This window comes from Dendropsophus ebraccatus, chromosome 4, assembly GCF_027789765.1.
Source record: "Dendropsophus ebraccatus isolate aDenEbr1 chromosome 4, aDenEbr1.pat, whole genome shotgun sequence".
In the NCBI taxonomy this organism is placed as follows: domain Eukaryota; kingdom Metazoa; phylum Chordata; class Amphibia; order Anura; family Hylidae; genus Dendropsophus; species Dendropsophus ebraccatus.
In genome coordinates, this window is record NC_091457.1 from 139,229,441 (window position 1) to 139,247,030 (window position 17,590).

Genomic DNA, 17,590 nt, shown 5'->3' on the forward strand with positions numbered 1-17,590 from the left:
TCCTCTCCATTACTGTACAGTAACTTATAATATTACATATTCTGCTGTTTCTGAATGTTTGTTTCATTAGTCTTACATGTTGTTCAGAATAGTAAAAAATAATTTTTGGGATGTGGAACCAATTGTCTGCATTTCTATGACTTCTTATGGGAAAATTTGCTTTGGTTTAAGAGTGGATTTGGATTACAAGCGCGGTCCCGGAACGAATTATGCTCTTAATCCAAGGCACCACTGTATATAAATTTTTATTATACATATATATATATTATATATACTTCAGTCTGGAGTGCACTCTAAGACCTGGTGCAGTAGTGCCAGCAACGGAGAGTGGATAAATGTCTCCTCTTCAATATAATCAAGAAGTCGCAGCACATCCAAATCGTGCAAAATTCAGTGTATTTATTTCATGATTTATTTATTTTTTATAAATTAGTTATACATTTTTTTTTTTTTTACTTTTTGTGTCATTGAGTACAAGATAGAATGGAAAAAAATATCCACTATAGACATTGCAGGTCCTCAAGAAGTTAGGCTAAATCAATATAAACATCTTAATACCCAGTGTTTGAACTATCGGTTCATGTGGCCCATTAAATAAGCATAATAGTAATATTACAATAGTACTGTGCTATTATGCTAATTTAATGTGTCATAGGAGCTGATAGTTCAAACATTGTGTATTAAGTTGTTTATATTGCATTTAGTCTAACTTCTTGAAAACCTGCTATATTTATACTGTTCCTTTTTAGTGTTCAAAAGACTGAGTGGATCTGTGACCTGCCTGTTTATATTAGATGTATTTATTTCCCGTGAAAAAGCAGTTCTAGAATATGTTTTCTTATAGCTCTGTGTTGTGCCTTTCTTCTGTTATTCTCATTAGTAATAGCCAACTGGGTGTTACCAACTTGGGGCGGGTCCCCGCACTGACTGACACTATCCAATCAGAGCTCACAGTGCTAGGATGTGTAAGGCCACGCCCCCAGCTGGTAACACCCAGTTGGCTCTTCAGTTATAGATTACTAGTCAGAATAACGGAGGAGAGGAACATCACACAGCTATAGGAAAAGATGATCCAGAATTGTTATGTCATGGGGAAGGTTACTGAATCCGGTCAGGAGTGGTTACTTGCATAGACATTTCTGACATATACTAAATACTGCGTGGTTAGGGATACATGCTCCCCCCCGGGTGTGTAATGGGGTCTTGTGTTGACCTCATGAGAGGCTTTGAAGTCGCAGCCCTGCCGCCGCTCTATTTGCTTTTGTGACGTGAATAAGGTTATTGTGGATTATCCCTGCAGGACTCCGCTCATAAGACTTACAGCATGATATCTTTTGGACAAGGAGTACGGTTTGTGAATGTTCTGATAACAAGCTTTTATAAATATATTAGAACATGGTGTTTTCCTTGGCATCTTGTGTTGGAGCTGAGCACCATCCATGACATACAGTCACTGATCATTTGGACTTTTAGCTAGTTTGTTTTACTATTTAATTTTTTTTTTTCAATCTTTTTTTTTTTTGTATCTGGTTTCTTAACCTAATTTGGTATCAGATCACATAAACCATCAAAGCCGAAGGTGGACCAGCTGGCAAAACCGCCAAGGTCAGATGGTGCCCAGACTTTAGTCTCCTACAACCCTGTGGTGTCCAGTGACCTCAGGCAGCTGGGTTGGAGAATGGTAGATTCTATAGGACCACATATAAAGACTATTGTGTTGCCTTAAAGGGGTTAAAAAAGATAAAAACACAAATCTACTTTCTTCTAAAAACGACGCTCTTCCTGTCCTCAGTTTGTGTGCTTTATTGCAGCGAAGTTCCATTGACACAAATGGAGTTGTAATACCATGCACAACCTGAGGACATGAGTGGTGCTGTTTTTGGGGGCAAAAAGCAGCTCCCCCCGAATCCTGCATTACGCCCTATAGAGAGTCCCTATTATCAAATATAACTCTTGGCACCAGCTATATCTTCTGATCACAGTGGGTCTCTGCAGTAGGGACCTGCCTAATGACATGTCAAAAGTTATTTTTGATGACAGGTACTCTTTAATTTAAAGGGGGTAATCTAGTGTTTTCACTCTATGGGTTAGGGACAGAGCACCCAGCCCATAGTGTGTAAAGACTATCAGTAAGTAGCTGTGAACCCCTCAAGACCCATCGCCATTGCTCCGGCTGCCGTCCCCACAGCCGCCCACCGTGAGGAACGGCTTCTCCAGCCTGCCCCAGCTGCCGAAACCCATTGCCAGGCCGCCAGGACCTGTGCTTCAGTGTCCAGAGAGAAGGGGCAGGCTGAAGCAGCTAGACTGGAATCCCTGCTCCTGTAACCTTGGTGTTCCTGAACTCCTCAATAACTGTGAGCTGAAGAATAGTCCAAGCTGACCGTTCTCTACCCTGATTTTCTTTGGATACTGAACAAAACTTCAGGGAGATATTTTGTTTAAATACCAGGTGTTTGGGAACCGAGGTGTTACTGTAATTATACCAGATGTAAAAGTAAGGAAATAAGTCTACAGAGCTTGTTTGGAGCAAGTGTCCAGTAAGTTTTTAGTGCTTTTTGTGTAGTTTTTGTAGTTCTGCAAAAAAAAAAAAAAAAAAAAGCATGAAACACGCCTAAAATAAAGCTCCTAAAAATGCTGCATAAAATAAAAATGTGCATAGAAACAATCTAAAAAGCAACACATTGAGCCTCATTTTACTTGTAGAACAAGTGTATTTTTGACTCTTGACCATGGGGTGTAGTACTGTTTGATAGGCTCCATGTTTTGTGTAATACATTCCCTGATGATGATGATGATGATGATGCTATGCGGAATGTCCCCCCACCCCCTCATGTTACTGATTACCAGCTGTACCATGTGGTGATAGGCAGAGGCTATTGCCCTATACCAGCCCCTGTGTGCTATACAAGCATTACATTCCTGCCTAATCTTCCTTATTTCAGCTCTACTGGAGCCGGTTCTCTGTAGTTTACCCTTGTTGCTGTATGTGGACTCTTTAGTCAGGTGTCATACGTCTCCATAGGTTATTACTGAGCCTCTTATAAATGGAAATAATTTACACAGTCCGTATAGCAGCAGAACAAATTATTTGTAATATAAACTGATATGCGCTTTCACGTACGGTAAGGAACGTGTTCACGCAGTGTATCAGAGAAATGCACCACCAATCCCTGACAGCGAGCCGTAGCCAAGGTGAAGGGCCTTTTACACAGGCCGATTATCAGCCCATGTACAGCAATCAGCTGAGGAGCAAGAAAATTCCCGATCCCTGTCTGATCATATCTTTTGGATTGCAGTAAAATTTATCACTATGATGATCTCTGACCTAAAAATAAGCTGTGTGTCAAGTGCTATGCTCCCCAGGCCAGCCATTATGTACTCGCATGCTGTCTCTCAGGATAGATTAGCTGTATTAGTCATCTGGTGCCCCCAGGCCTGTGGGACAAAGTTACAGTAAGTGAAGAGCTGGTATTTATCATCAATGGTTAGAAAACAAGTCTGTCTACCTACAATGGTGCCTCACACTGCGAGTAGTATTGGAGCCTAGCCCCATTCACTTCAGTGGATAATAGCTGCAATACCGGACAAAAACTACACAGAGGCGTGGCGCTGTTTCTGGCAGAAAGCAGCAGTGTTTTTTTTCTAATTCTCGACTACGCCTTTAAGGCCTCCTCACCTCCTGACTTATCAGGCCTTTGATCACGCATAGACTTCAGTGCAATGTGCAGTCCTGATAGGAGTGTTTTATGGGAGCGGAGGGGGCTTATACTATAGCACACATAGGTTTTATTGGCCTGTAAACACATAGACGTTCTCCATTCATGTGTACAGAGTTGTAGTCAGCAGAAATGGACACTCTTATCGCTTTACAGCACTGGTTATTACAGGGAACCCAGGGCTCGCTATCAGAGGAACTTGCTCTGTGTCTATGCTCTGTGTGGATGTTGTGGCCACAAGTAGTTCTGCCAGAGATATTTTCAATTCCTTATTTGTATAAATCCAAATTCCCGTCAAAGTAGGCATTGTCTTCACATGTACGAGCCAGGATCCCATTGAACTTTAATATGCAGAGCAACGATCTGCGGTACTATAACCTGATGTGTACCCCAACAAACACATGGGCTTCCATCTGACAGTGTTAGGCCGTGTTCACACACACGGTATACCAACGGCTGTTCTGTGACCCGGCCGGGTTACAGAACGGCCGGTGTTACTGAAGATCATACTCTTCTGGCGATCTTCATTTCTGGAGAATGTGCACCCGCATCCCAATTCACCGCTGCACACAGTGGAGCTTGTGGCCGGAGCCGCACGCTCCATTGTGAGAACTGACATGACTTGTGCGGCCACTATTCAATGAATAACGGCCGCAGGAAAGAAAACGTCCGTTTTTTATGCGGCCGGATGGAATCCTGGCCGGAGCATATACTATGTGTATACGCTGCGGCCGGCATTCCATTTATTCCAATACAGCGTATGTTTTGTATAAATTTATGCAAAGCATACGTTGTGTGAACATGGCCTTAGTCAGAATGAATATTAAAGGGGTATTCCATCTTTTAACACTGCCCCCCTGTCCTTTGGAGTATGATTGGAGGGGTCTGACTGCTGGGAACCCCCCTTGAACTTGAGAACAGGCACCCGAGTACAGTGTACAGCGCTGCAGAGCATGTGAGTGCTATACAGACAGCAGGAATGAATACACGCCTGTCTTTGTTTCCTCTTGTAATGCGGTCTTCTTCTTTTCTTTCAGAGATGTGTGGTCCTGAGGTTCCTCAAGTTTCTTCCAAACAGAAATCTGGTAAGAAAATCTTTCTGCTCAGACCTGTAATCCTGAGAGTCGGCTTTTGGCCTCAATTGGGGAATTGTGCAACTGCAGCTCTTACAATCTTCCCATAGCTGAGACTATAGTTTACCCTTTTATGAATCTCTGAGAAATTTATAGTGTAAATGTCAACTATTTTATTTGCCTTCAGACTCCTGTAAGATTGTGTAGTGTGGTAAAGTCAAAGATTTCTGTAGTGCTCGGAAACCTTGGCTGACAGCTGTAAGAGGTGATGCAGGGCTCTCTGCTGCCACCAATGTATGTGTTGGGAACTGCAGGGTCACTCATGCCCTGGTTCCCTGCTCCCTGTGCAAGTGATGCAGAGGGAGGCTTTGTGTCACTAGCACTGAATGCGCTGTGCAGTGGATGAGAGGGAACCAGGGCATCAGAGAAGCCATGCAGTTCCCAACACAGACATTGGTGGCAGCAGAGAGCCCTAAGTAAGCTCTTACTGCCACCAGCCAACGTCTATACTCCTTTTACAAAAAATTTAACTTTTTTTTTTTTAATTGGTTATAACTTTATTAAAACGATGTAATTATTTTGGTTGAAATATCACAAGATATAACAACAAACGTTGCAGTGAAGAATAGTGTAGGCTATTTTTCTATGTCCAAACATATGATTTCTGCAAAAAAAAAAAAAAGTACCCCAGGCTTATCACTTTGCACATAAACACTGCTTACTGTTTTAGTAAATGGGTCAACTTATCCTCCGCCTCCGGCTAATGTAAAACTGAGAACTGTAGAAGCATTTTCCTTCCTCTTCCCATTTCAGTCCTTCTCTTACTGTAGATCACAAGTTCCATATAAATATCGCTAAATAAGCGCGCGTGTGTGTGTGTGTGTGTGTGTATGTATATATAATATATATAATATATATATATATATATATATATATATATATATATATATATATATATATTATATATATATATATATGTGTGTGTGTGTATGTATAATATATATATAATGTTATATTGAATACAACTTCCCCCAACTTCAGCTGGATTCTGATGTGATGTGACCTGTCATTGATTCTCATCAAACCCCTGAATCGTGTCAGCAGGTGGTTGTAGTACCTGTCCGTTGCAGAGAGTTGGCGCTCTTACAGCTCCTTTCACACCAGTGTTTTGCAGCCTGTCCTATAATACTGTGTTTGCTTCTCCCTGGAGTGCTGCTCACAGGTGGAGGAGGAGGCCGCAGCCCTGTATTTGCATTAGGTCCGGGACCTGCTTCCTCTCTTGTTGGCAGATTCCAACAAACAACTTGTAGAGTGATAGAAACACAACAACGCCTGCAGCACTGAAACCTTATAGTAAAGGTTGAGAGAAAAGTGTGGAGATGTTTTTCATGATGTAAAGATAAAGCACTGGAATGCAGTCATAAAAGGCTATTTCCACCACTAGTAGTCACATGCCTGTATCCTTTTTCTAAAACAAATAATTTGTGCCATATTCTCAGAGCCCGAAGAGGTTAAATGAGCAGAAAACATAGAAAGTTTTTAAATCAACTGGTGCCAGAGATTTGTAATTTAAGTCTATTAAAAAGCCTGCAGCCTCCCATTACTTATCAGCTGCTGTATGCACTGCAGACATATTCTTTCCAGTCTGGAGAGCAGGAGAGGTTTTTTATGGGGATTTGCTACAGCTCTGGACAGTTCCTGTCGTGGACACAGGTGGCAGCAGAGAGCACAGTGTCAGACTGAAAAGAAAACACCACGTCTTGCAAGACATGGAGCAGCTGATAAGTACAGGAAGACTGAAGATTTTCTTATTTTTAGAAGTAAATTACAAACTTTTGGCACCTTCAGGCACCAGTTGATTTGAAAGATTTCTTTTGTGAATTACCCCTTTAAAACCAGTAGAGAAATCTGTTTTTCTATGTGCCCATCCCCAAAGATCAGTATTGCCTTCCTCTCGCCTCTGCACAGCCGGAGCCCTGCCCTGTCTGCGGTCTCTAACAAATATTTTTGTCCAAAACTTTAAACATTGTAGCCTTTTATTGGGGTATAATGATGATATAGTCACCTGTTCATGCAGCTTCCATCACCACTGTTTCTGTCCTCCCCACATCCCTGCAGCAATAACACACTGCAGCCAATAACTGGCATCTGTGGTCCTGTACAGACTACCTCTGGGGCCAGTGGAAGAGGAAGGACGGCACTCCATGGTTTGGTGGTGCTCAAGGTGGGAAGATCCAGCAATATGTAGAAAAAACCCGGCACTCACCAAGTAGCTTTGTTCATTTATTCAGTTCAATATTACAGCAAGTACACATTTTGGCCAGACATGCTTGGCTGCTGAAGGCCACGTCTGGCCAAAACACAGACTTGCTGTAATATTGATACATACTAGACTAAATAAATGAACAAAGCTACTTGGTGAGTGCTGAGTTTTCTCTACATATCTCTGAGACCAGGCCTCGTCTGCAGGTTGCCCCGGGCACATCATGTCGAGACTCAAACAAAGCTAGCGGGGAGGACATGAGCTTATCTTTTTATTTTATTAGTATAACTAAACTAAAATTATTTCTGCAACTCCTATGAACCGTCTCTGGCACGAAAAATAACCTTTGACATGTGGTCACAAGCTATTGATCCCACCGGATCTCACTTCGAGAGACCCACTGGGATTGGGAGATAATGCCGCAGAGAGGACGTGGCAGCAGCATGATCCACTCCCTGGCCACCTGCTCTGTCTGTCTAGGCCAGGGATGGGGAACCTTTGGCCCTCCAGCTGTTGCAAAACTACAATTCCCATCATGCTTCGCTTTGGCTGTCCAGGCATGATGGGAATTGGTGTTTTGCAACAGCTGGAGGGCCGAGGGTTCTCCATCCCTGGCCTAGGTAGTTTTATAGACTTCCATTGAACGAGTTAGTGATAACTGAGATACTGCCGGTGTGGGGATGGCATGGGTGCTGCGGCCTCTCCCCTCCTGTATCTCCTGCTCACAGCGGGGCGGGGGGGGGGGGGGGGGGGGCACAGCAGGGACACCCAGTGGGATCAGTAACTTTTTTAAGGTGTCTTATTTTTCATGACTGGTACTCCTTAATCCTGTACGTCTTGTCATTTATACACAGTAAGACACAAACACGTGCACTAATATTCTAATAACCTGTGTTACTATATACTCCCCTAGCACTGATGTGTACGGACATATGATGGGAGAGGTTGTTGGTACTTGTTTACCTCTCATTATATATGTTCTGTACCAGGACGCCACTTCATTCCATCAGTTCCAGCACCACCCATCCCTATAGAACAGAACCTTCCTGCCTGGTGATCTGCCAATGCTCCTGGAATGGGTGGATGTCCTGTAATATGGAATATTATCAGCTTGGAGCATGAGAAGGATTTGGTATATAACCATTATTCTAATACTTTTTTCTTCTTCTATGATTTCAGATGGCGGAAGAAGTTTACCAACATTTGCACAATATTCTAGATTTTGGCAAACACATAATGAAGCAGTTTTTAGGTGAAAACTACGTTCACCATGGGGTAAGTAAACCTATCCTGGGCTGTAATGACAAGTAGTAAGAACTATACTGATCAATTCACAATGGGAGGTGTTTACTGACCACCTGGCTTCATGTATCGTCAGTAAACATTATGATGCCAGGAGCTCTGGATCAGTTTAAATCTCTGCAGTACTGTACTGACACAGCCTCACGGCTGTGTCAGTACAGTATCGCAAAGATGTAAACTGATTCAGAGCTCCTGGCATCATAATGATACATGATACTGGGAACTCCGAACTCCATTGCACACCGTACATATATACGGATCGCGCACAGAACTCATAAATAAGGCCTAAGGCTATGTTCACACTACATAAAATAATGGCCGTTATTTTCAACGGCCGTTATTTTGAGGCCAAAACAACGGCCGTAGAATTACGAACGTACGGGCTAGTCGTGAAACTACGGCCTTTGTTTAATATTGCCTCCTAGCATGTTTTTAATCGGGCTGAAACATGTCATTTAATTGAAACACTGCGACTAGCCGAATAAACCACTCAGTAATTTTTTTACATTAAAATCAAGTTTGGCTGAAGTAAATTTTAAGTGTGCGGCCGCATTGAAACTCACGGCCGTAGTTGTAACATTACCGACCGCAAAAAAATGACCTGTTCATTTTCCACGGGTCCGTACGAACTACGTTGCTTTATGTAGTGTGAACATAGCCTAAGGCTGTAACTAGGCTGTCCCAGGAATACAGGGTAAGTGCTATGTGTCTAATCTCAGGGGTGCCACCTCTGAACTACAAGAGTGGGGTCCTTCATCTCCTTTTTAAGTAAGGGTCCTATTACACAGAGCGATTTTTTTTTTTTTTTTAAGCGATTAACGACTAATGATAAACGATCGCAAACGAGATTGAAACCTGAAATTGTTCACCGTATTACACAGAACGATAGTCGTTAAATACAATTGTAACTACGATCGTTACTAAGATCGTTTATTCCTTCTCATCCCAGCAGAACAATGAACAATATGCAATTACACTGAACGATTAGTAAACAAATGCGGAACTTGAGCGAATGAATGTTGAATTACAGCGAACGACTAACAATGATTTTAGGTCCAGATCTAAATCCACGATCAACGACACACAAACGATTTTTTGATCTTTGCCTGCAATTACACAGAACGATTATCGTTTAAATTCGAACTATTTAACCATTTTTCGCACGATAATTGCCCTGTGTTATAGGCCCTAAGGCAGCAGTCAAGCAGTGTGCCTTCCTGCTCATTCAGCCTTGTGGAACTGGTGGAGATATCCAAGTGCTTTACTTGGCTTCTCTTCAGGAGTCCCATAAACTTTTAATGGAGTGACCACCTCTCTTCTCAGAGTCCAGAGATGGGACTCCACCATCACACACTGATCATCCAGACTATTTTTTTTTTTTTTAATAATAATCTGAATAGACCCCAGAAAATGATACAGAAACTGGATTGTGATGCTAAATGGTTAAGCAGGTTTGTGTTGCAGGCCTGGAGTATATCCTTTCATCCCTATACATTTGTTATACTGATTTGATCTTACAATGGAGACAACAGAGGGCAGAGGGCACCTTTGTTAATGTTTACATTGTTCCTTTATTATCCTACCTGAATTGCGCAGCTGATGGGATTGTGTTCTAGGTTTGCTTTTGATCTCTTATTGGTCTATGTTGGGAATAGCTTCACTGGGCGCTGTCACAACAAACCCCCTAATGACTTTAGATGTGTCATAGAGATATATAAAAAAAAAATCTTGATCAATCTGGGTCTGAGTGTTCAGATCCCGACCAAACACGAGAACAAACCAGGAGACGCCCAGAATGTTTTCTTCCAACTCTGTGTTGTGTGATCCGGTCAGACCCATATAATGGAAGGGCCCTATTCCATGGGACGATTATCGTACAAAAAATCGTTATTCGAATTTATTCGTTCTGTGTAATTGCAGGCAACGATCGAAAAATCGTTCGTACAGTATGTCGTTGATCGTTGATTTAGATCTGAACCTAAAATTATCGTTAATCGTTCGCTGTAATTCCACATTCGTTCGCTTAAGTTCCGCATTTTTTCACTAATCGTTAGCACATTGCCCATTGTTTTGCTGGGATCAGAAGGAATAAATGATCGCAATAACGATCGTAACTAACGACCATCGTTCTGTGTAATATGGTGAACGATTTCAGTTTAACAATAAACAATCTCGTTTGCGATTGTTTAGTTAGTCGTTAATCGTTAAAAATCGCTCCATGTGTTAGTCTGAGTCGAGTCTGGCTCACATGGACTCCTAGCAGAGACAGAAGCATGTGACATTACTGCTTAAATGGCGTAACCCTGAAATGCTGCTGACTGAACTCCTGGAGTTACATAAACAGTCTAGGTCTAGTCTATGCTGTTTGCACACCCACCATTAATGGCAATTGTGCTAATTGTGTAAGACAGTAGGGCTGTTTTGGGCTTCTTTGCTATCTTTTTAGTAGCTGCAAACCGATGGCTGGGATGTGGGGAAACCCTTTTAATGTTTGACTATGGATATTAATGGCCTGAACCCATCTGTAAGACGGTAAGAAGTTCAGTATCTCTTCACTAGAGTGAAACCTCTGCTTATGTTTCTATAGGAAGGGCATTGGCTTAAAGGGAATATGTCAGGAGTTTGTTAAAGAAAACAAAATGCCGGTGACCCAGTCCCTTCAGCCAGTAATGCAGATTATGAGTGGATTCTCTCGCCCTCTGTGCTTGCCATTTAGTGTTGAGAGAACGTGCCAAACTGTTTGGGTCCGGCAATGTTCTCCAAGCCCGAGCGCTCTGCGTTTGATTCCCCGTGGATGGAGAAGTTGGATGCAGTAATATGAGACATTAACCATCAATCTGATCTATTTTACAGGACGTGGTGAAGTTACCCTTGGATTTCCTGAAAAGCCTTTGTGTGAAGGTGCAGTCTGAAAGGCCAGGTAAGTGACTGACCGCAGGGATGGGAGCATCATCCATTGTTTCCTTCATGTAGACACTTCCCTCAATGGTGGCAGGTTCTTTTTTTACACGGCATCTTCATCATCATAATGCTATTTATCCAAACAATTTATATTTATAGTCGCCCACACCCACAATATGAAGGTATTGTTACATATTTATACACCTGTATAGTAAGACCCACATTCAGGTGAATGCACAGGATTTTGTCTACAGTTTTTAAGGATCACATTTTCAGATACTCGGGTAGCGATATATGCGCAGACTATATCTGGTAGTGACCTCTGGACCCTGCTGGCTGGCAGTGTACCCCCATAGATTTGGTATCGCACACGTTAAGATTCTGAGCTACTGAGCATGTGTGACCACCAAACCTGGATGCATTAGGTGGACGTTCTGAGAGGGAATTTAGAGAACACCAGGGGGCACCATGTGACAGCAATATCCTACACAGGAGCAGTTTAGCCTAATCCTATCTGAAAAATTCTGCTTTGCTCCATCTAACACAGTAATGTAATTTTTAATCACAGAGTATCTCCCTTAAAGTGTCCCAGGAGCGATTCTCTCCCTGGCTTATTTGTCTCCCCTATAAAGAGAATATATAGCAAGTCTATAGATCTCATCAAAATGTGGGTGTGTCTCTGTGACATGTCAAAAGTTGTTGTTTTTTTTGTCTTTCTAAAATGACAGGGACACTTTAAGGGACATCATCGTCAAGTGGCAGCATGTGCAAATTGGAGTCATAGCTTAGATAAGACAATGGCTGTCACCGCAGTGTGGGAAGTGGTTGGGAGCCATTGTATGTGTGGATGAGATAAGACAGACGGCCCCTTTGTTATGCAGCCTCATCACTGCAGTCATCACTTGCTATAGAAGAACATATTGCATGTAGCAGACATTGCACGTGCCAGCCATTATCTCCCCTGAGCTGTCACCAGGCACATACAGCTGCCGATGCAAGAAAACACATTCTGACTGATGGCTCTCCTTTATTGGTTTAAAATTGTAAAAATGATCTGGACAAATCCTTGTAGGGTAAAATCCATATAGTCTGAATCACATCCACTGTAACTGAGGATCCCATCTCCCATAAGCAGAATACAGCTCTCCTTAAAGGGGTAGTGCGGCGCTAAAAAATTATTCACAGAATAACACACATTACAAAGTTATACAACTTTGTAATTTATGTTATGTGTGTGAATCGCCCCCTTCCCCGTGTCCCACCCCCCCCGCCCGTGTACCCGGAAGTGTGGTGCGTTATACATTACCTGATCCGTGTCGAGCCCATCCGCTATCTTGTACCAAACGTCATCTTCGGACGGACGGCCGAATCGCTGCCGCCGTCCCCCCTCTGCTGAGTTGTATAACTTTGTAATGTGTGTTATTCTGTGAATAATTTTTTAGCGTCGCACTACCCCTTTAATGGGCTATTCTCAACTCTAAAGGCTATCGCCTATGCACCGGATAGGGGAATACAAGCTGATTGGTCAGGATCTGGCCACCGCCAGCCTCACCGATCCCAAGATTGGCGGAACAAAAAGACTCTCGAATGGATTGCACTGTACAAGCCCAGCCAGCACTCCATTCATTCTCTATGAGGCTAAATAAACACGTGCACTAATCTAATAACCTGTGTTACTATATACTCCCCTAGCACTGATATGTACGGGCATATGATGGGAGAGGTTGTTTACCTCCCATTATATATGTTCCCTTCCGAGACACCACTTCATTCCATCAGTTCCAGCACCACCCATCCCTATAGAACAGAGGGTGGGCAGCCTTCCTGCCTGGTGATCTGCCAATGCCCTTGGAATGGGTGGATGTCCTGTAATATGAAATATTATCAGCTTGGAGCATGTGAAGGATTTGGTATATAACCATTATTCCCAAACTCCCATATTCCCATACTTGTATATCCTTAGCTCTGCACATTTTGAAACACCCCTTTTAAAGGGGTAGTTCAGCAATAAAATGTTTTCTTTTAAATCAACTGGTGCCAGAGATTTGTAATTTACTTCTATTAAGAAATCTTAAAGTGTCACTGTCGTATTTCTTTTTTTGCAGAAATCGTACAGGCGATTGTGATTTGGGTTTATTAGGCAAATATGCCATTATCTGCATTCAAAAAGACTTTCCCCAGGCACCCCCCCCCCCTCTCTCATTCACTGCTCATTATCAGGAAATCTCGACTTTTACATCAGTCGTGCCCTTTCTAACCTATGGAGAGGGGAGGAGGGAGATTAGTCGGCAGCAGAGAACAAAGGATTAAACAGCAGGAACTGTGTAAAAGCCAGCATACAGAGGTCAGAGAGGTCAGTGCTGACCTCAGAGGAGAAAGCCTGGTGATCTAGCTGTAAATTAACTCTTTGTTGGCCTGTTTTGGTGCCTCATCTTCCTCCACCCCTCCCCTCTTCATAGAGAACAATGAAGACAGGGGGGAGAGCTTCAGACTTCTTCTCATGATAAAAATGCATTTTTCGGCTAATAAACCCAATTACAAAGTTTCTTAAAATCGCTTGTACTATTGATTTCTGGGGGGAAAAAAATAAAAATTAAACAGTGACACTTTAAGTCTTCCTGCTTGAGATCACCTGCTGTATGTCCTGCAGTAAGTGGTGCATTCTTTCCAGTCTGGAGAGCAGGAGAGGTTTTCTATGAGGATTTTCTCCTGCTCTGGGCAGTTCCTGACATGGACAGAGGTGGCAGCAGAGAGCACTGTGTCAGACTGGAAAAAATACACCACTTCCTGCAGGACCTACAGCAGCTCAAGTACTGGAAGACTTGAGACTTTTTGGTGAAGTACCCATTTAAGGTCCCTATTTTTCTCAGTTGGGCCTACCATATCCTCACTTTAGTCAAGTCAGTCTCCAGTATTGACAGCAGTGCCCCCATCCACACATCCTTCCTCTCCCCCCAGTGGTCTCATTGCCTCCTGTGATATTCCTATGCTGCAGAACTCTTCGGTGTGATCTGTATTCTGTTATGTAGTCAGGTTATTAGATACATGTGATCTCCTCGTCCATTCATTACTCTGTCTCTTGTCTTTTGCTGCAGAGTCTCGATGTGAGAAAGAGATGGATGTCAGCGGGTATGCCATGTGCCTTCCTAACCTCACCCGTTTGCAGACCTTCCCTTTTATCGAGCACAGGCCGATATTTTGCATCGAGATTAAGGTGAGAAGACTTACCATGTGCTGCAATATGTTGTGAAATCTATATCACCGTAATCTCCATAGACTTAGAATGGAGTCTGTTTCATGCAGTGAGCCGGGGAGTGAAGCATTTAAGGGGGTATTCCATGAAGAATAATAAAAAAAATGGCTTTTTTTTTTTTTTTTTTTTTGCAAAAAAACAGCGCCACCTCTGTCCGCAGGTTGTGTGAGGTATTGCAATCCAGTTTCACTTCAATGTAACAAAGCTTTAAACACAAACTGATAGAGATTCTATCTATCTATCTCTATAGCTCTTTTTTTTTTTTTATCGCTCTCTATCTCTCCTCCTATGCAGGCATCACAGATTACAGTGTTTTAAAACTGTGATGCCAAATGCAAATAAAAAAAATTAAAGCACTTATTTTTTAAAGTTACAGTTTTTAATAAAAAAAAAAAAAAAAAGTGACAGTGCCCCTTTAACAACAACGTGCCAGATGTTTGTAATTATTGGCGGTCTGAAAACTCGCATCCCCACCAATCAAACTGCAGTCTCTGCAACATGTCAAAGTTTCTCTCTGGTAACAGCGACCCTTTAAGATTCAGTATAGTTTATATAATTATAAAATGTTTCCAGATGGGGTCATGCAGTACGCCATGTGAAACACTATAACAGCACATGTAGTATAAGCTGGAATTCCATGTCGTGATCCCGATCAGTGCTCATGTCCTGGGTAGTTACTGCAGGGATCAGGGCTATCATGTTCCAGGGGATACAGAGATCCAACTTTGAGGAACCTGAGTTGTTGCCTTGAATAAGCTGCATTGTGTTCTTCTTCCTGTTTCATCTGTGTCCAGCCATAGACATAAGGCGGACAGAGTCTACTGTTAACTCTTTCTGTAAACCTTCACATGCCAAGATTTCTTAGTCAAATCATTTGGGATTCTGAACAATTTCTCTTATTTCTCTTTGATCTCTTTATAGCCCAAGTGTGGATTTATCCCATCCTCAGCCCATATCACTAAGGAGATTAAGAAGAAGGTGTGTCGCTTCTGCATGCACCAGCATCAGAAGGTGAGTAACCTGTATACTGTATACCCTGCACCCCATCCATCACAAGGATCCCGGGATCTCTCGTACACAGACATACTTATTTTCCTGTGGTGTGCCTTACAATAGTTTGGCAAAGGCTCCTAGGGAAATAGCTGCTCTGCCAGCATGTATTCAGGCAAATTAATTTCAGGCTAGTTTCATATGTGCAGGATCGCTGTGAATTTAACACTAAGTTCTGCAGCAAAATCCCTTGCGATCCTGTGTAGTGTCATTTTCTATAGGTTTACATACAGCTCTGTCCCACTTACCCGGCCCTGCCTGTTTAATACTTTACAATGTTCGCACTCTGGCCTGCTTCTCCGGCTCCCTGACTTTCTGCTCAGCCAATCAGCGGCTCCGGCACGGCAGCGCACTGATTGACGGAACAGGACACCAAGGAGCCGGAGAAGCAGGCTGGAGCGCGGACATTGTAAAGTAATAAACAGGCAGGGTCGGGTATGGGGGACGGGGCTTTACATACTTGCAGCAGAATGAAAAATCCGCTGTGAGTATGTAAACTTGTAGAAGATGACAGGACACAGGATCGCAGCAGATTTCGCTGCGGAACTCCTAGCCTGATATCCACTGCAATCATGTACATGTGAAAACTAGCCTCAGGGTAGCTTCACACGTACCGAATCTGCAGCAGATTTCACGCTGCGAGTCTGCAGCAAAATCCGCTGTGGATCCTGGTAGTGTGAAGTTGAATGGGTCACATACCAGCAGCGGAATTTTCATTCTGCTGCCAGTATGTGACCCTCCACAGCTAATGGCTGATGAGGAGCGAGGGGAGCCGGAAGCCTCACACGGCCGCGGCGCCAAGCAGGTAATGTATGCTCTGGGCCGGGGGCAGCCCCGGAGCATACATCACCTGCTCCAGGATCCTGCTTTCTTCGGAGCCTTCTGGCATCTCTCAGCGGTCAGCCAATTAGTGCGCTGCGGTGGGGCAGCTCACTTATTGGCTGACCGCCGGGTGATGCTGGGATGCTCCGAAGCAAGCAGGAGCCTGGAGCAGGTGATGTATGCTCCGGGGCTGCGGGCGGTTAAAGGGGCTGGGTTACATACCCCATAGACCTTCACAATACTAGGATCCGCAGCAGATTTCGATGCAAACCTGCAGCGTGAAATCCGCTATGGATCCGGTATGTGTGAAGGCCACCTAAAAGTTCTTTTTCTAGGGGTCCATTTACACAAAGATTGTCTGACAGATTATCTGCAAAAGAAGAAGAAATCTCAGGCTTTTCTTTATGACCTGATCTCTGTTTATAGTCTGTTCCTGGCTTTGGCTTCAAATCCTTGGCAGATAATAGATAATTTTTCTGTGTAAATGGACCCTCACAAGGAAAAGGATTTTGACTGCTCTCCACAGGTGTAAAGGGTAAATGTTACAACTTTCATTACTTATTCTATATCACACCTCATGGTGCTTGTTCTGGTAAAAAGTCGTTTTTATCACCTGTGGATTGGTATATGTGGCCTATGTGCCACATCGCTCCGCCCCAAGCGCCACTTAGCCCCGTCCCCATCCGTGACGTAATCGACGCATAGGCCCCCGCCCCCTCAGCGGCCATTTGTGTGGGATAATCTGGGGGGGGGGGGGGGGGGGCGCCTAGAGCTGGCCCTTCCAATGGCTGCTGAGGGGGCGGGGCTAAGTGGTGCTGGGGGCAGAGCGATGTGACACAAAGGCTGCGAGGCCCCGCCCACATATACTAATCCACAGGTGATCAAAACCACTTTTTACCAGAACAAGCACCATGAGGTATAATATAAAATAAGTAATGAAAGCTGTTACATGTCCCCTTTACACCTGTGGAGAGCAGTCAAAATGCAAAAAGGGGGTGACAGTGTCACTTTAACTGGGAAGACCAACGCTCGCCTACCGAGCCTATTACACTGCTCAATGATTGTGAAGCAAGGGCTTTGTATATTTGTGTGTATACAATACACACCCACAACACTTAACTATTTCCATGCAGCCATTGCTTTAGAAGTGTAAAATAATAAAATTTACTTTCCTCTACCTCCATGGTGTCTACACATGTCATAGCCATAC

At 43.3% G+C, this 17,590-nt stretch overlaps 1 protein-coding gene across 1 annotated transcript in view; it reads left to right on the plus strand.

Moving 5' to 3' along the window:
• The window catches only part of IPPK (inositol-pentakisphosphate 2-kinase), a 48,456-nt gene that overhangs the window by 19,127 nt on the left and 11,739 nt on the right, over positions 1–17,590 (plus strand). The window contains exons 2-6 of the mRNA XM_069967181.1: positions 4,754–4,801; positions 8,232–8,327; positions 11,208–11,274; positions 14,351–14,469; positions 15,430–15,519. Coding sequence (XP_069823282.1) covers positions 4,754–4,801; positions 8,232–8,327; positions 11,208–11,274; positions 14,351–14,469; positions 15,430–15,519 — 420 coding nt within the window. The remainder of the gene's footprint in view (positions 1–4,753; positions 4,802–8,231; positions 8,328–11,207; positions 11,275–14,350; positions 14,470–15,429; positions 15,520–17,590) is intronic.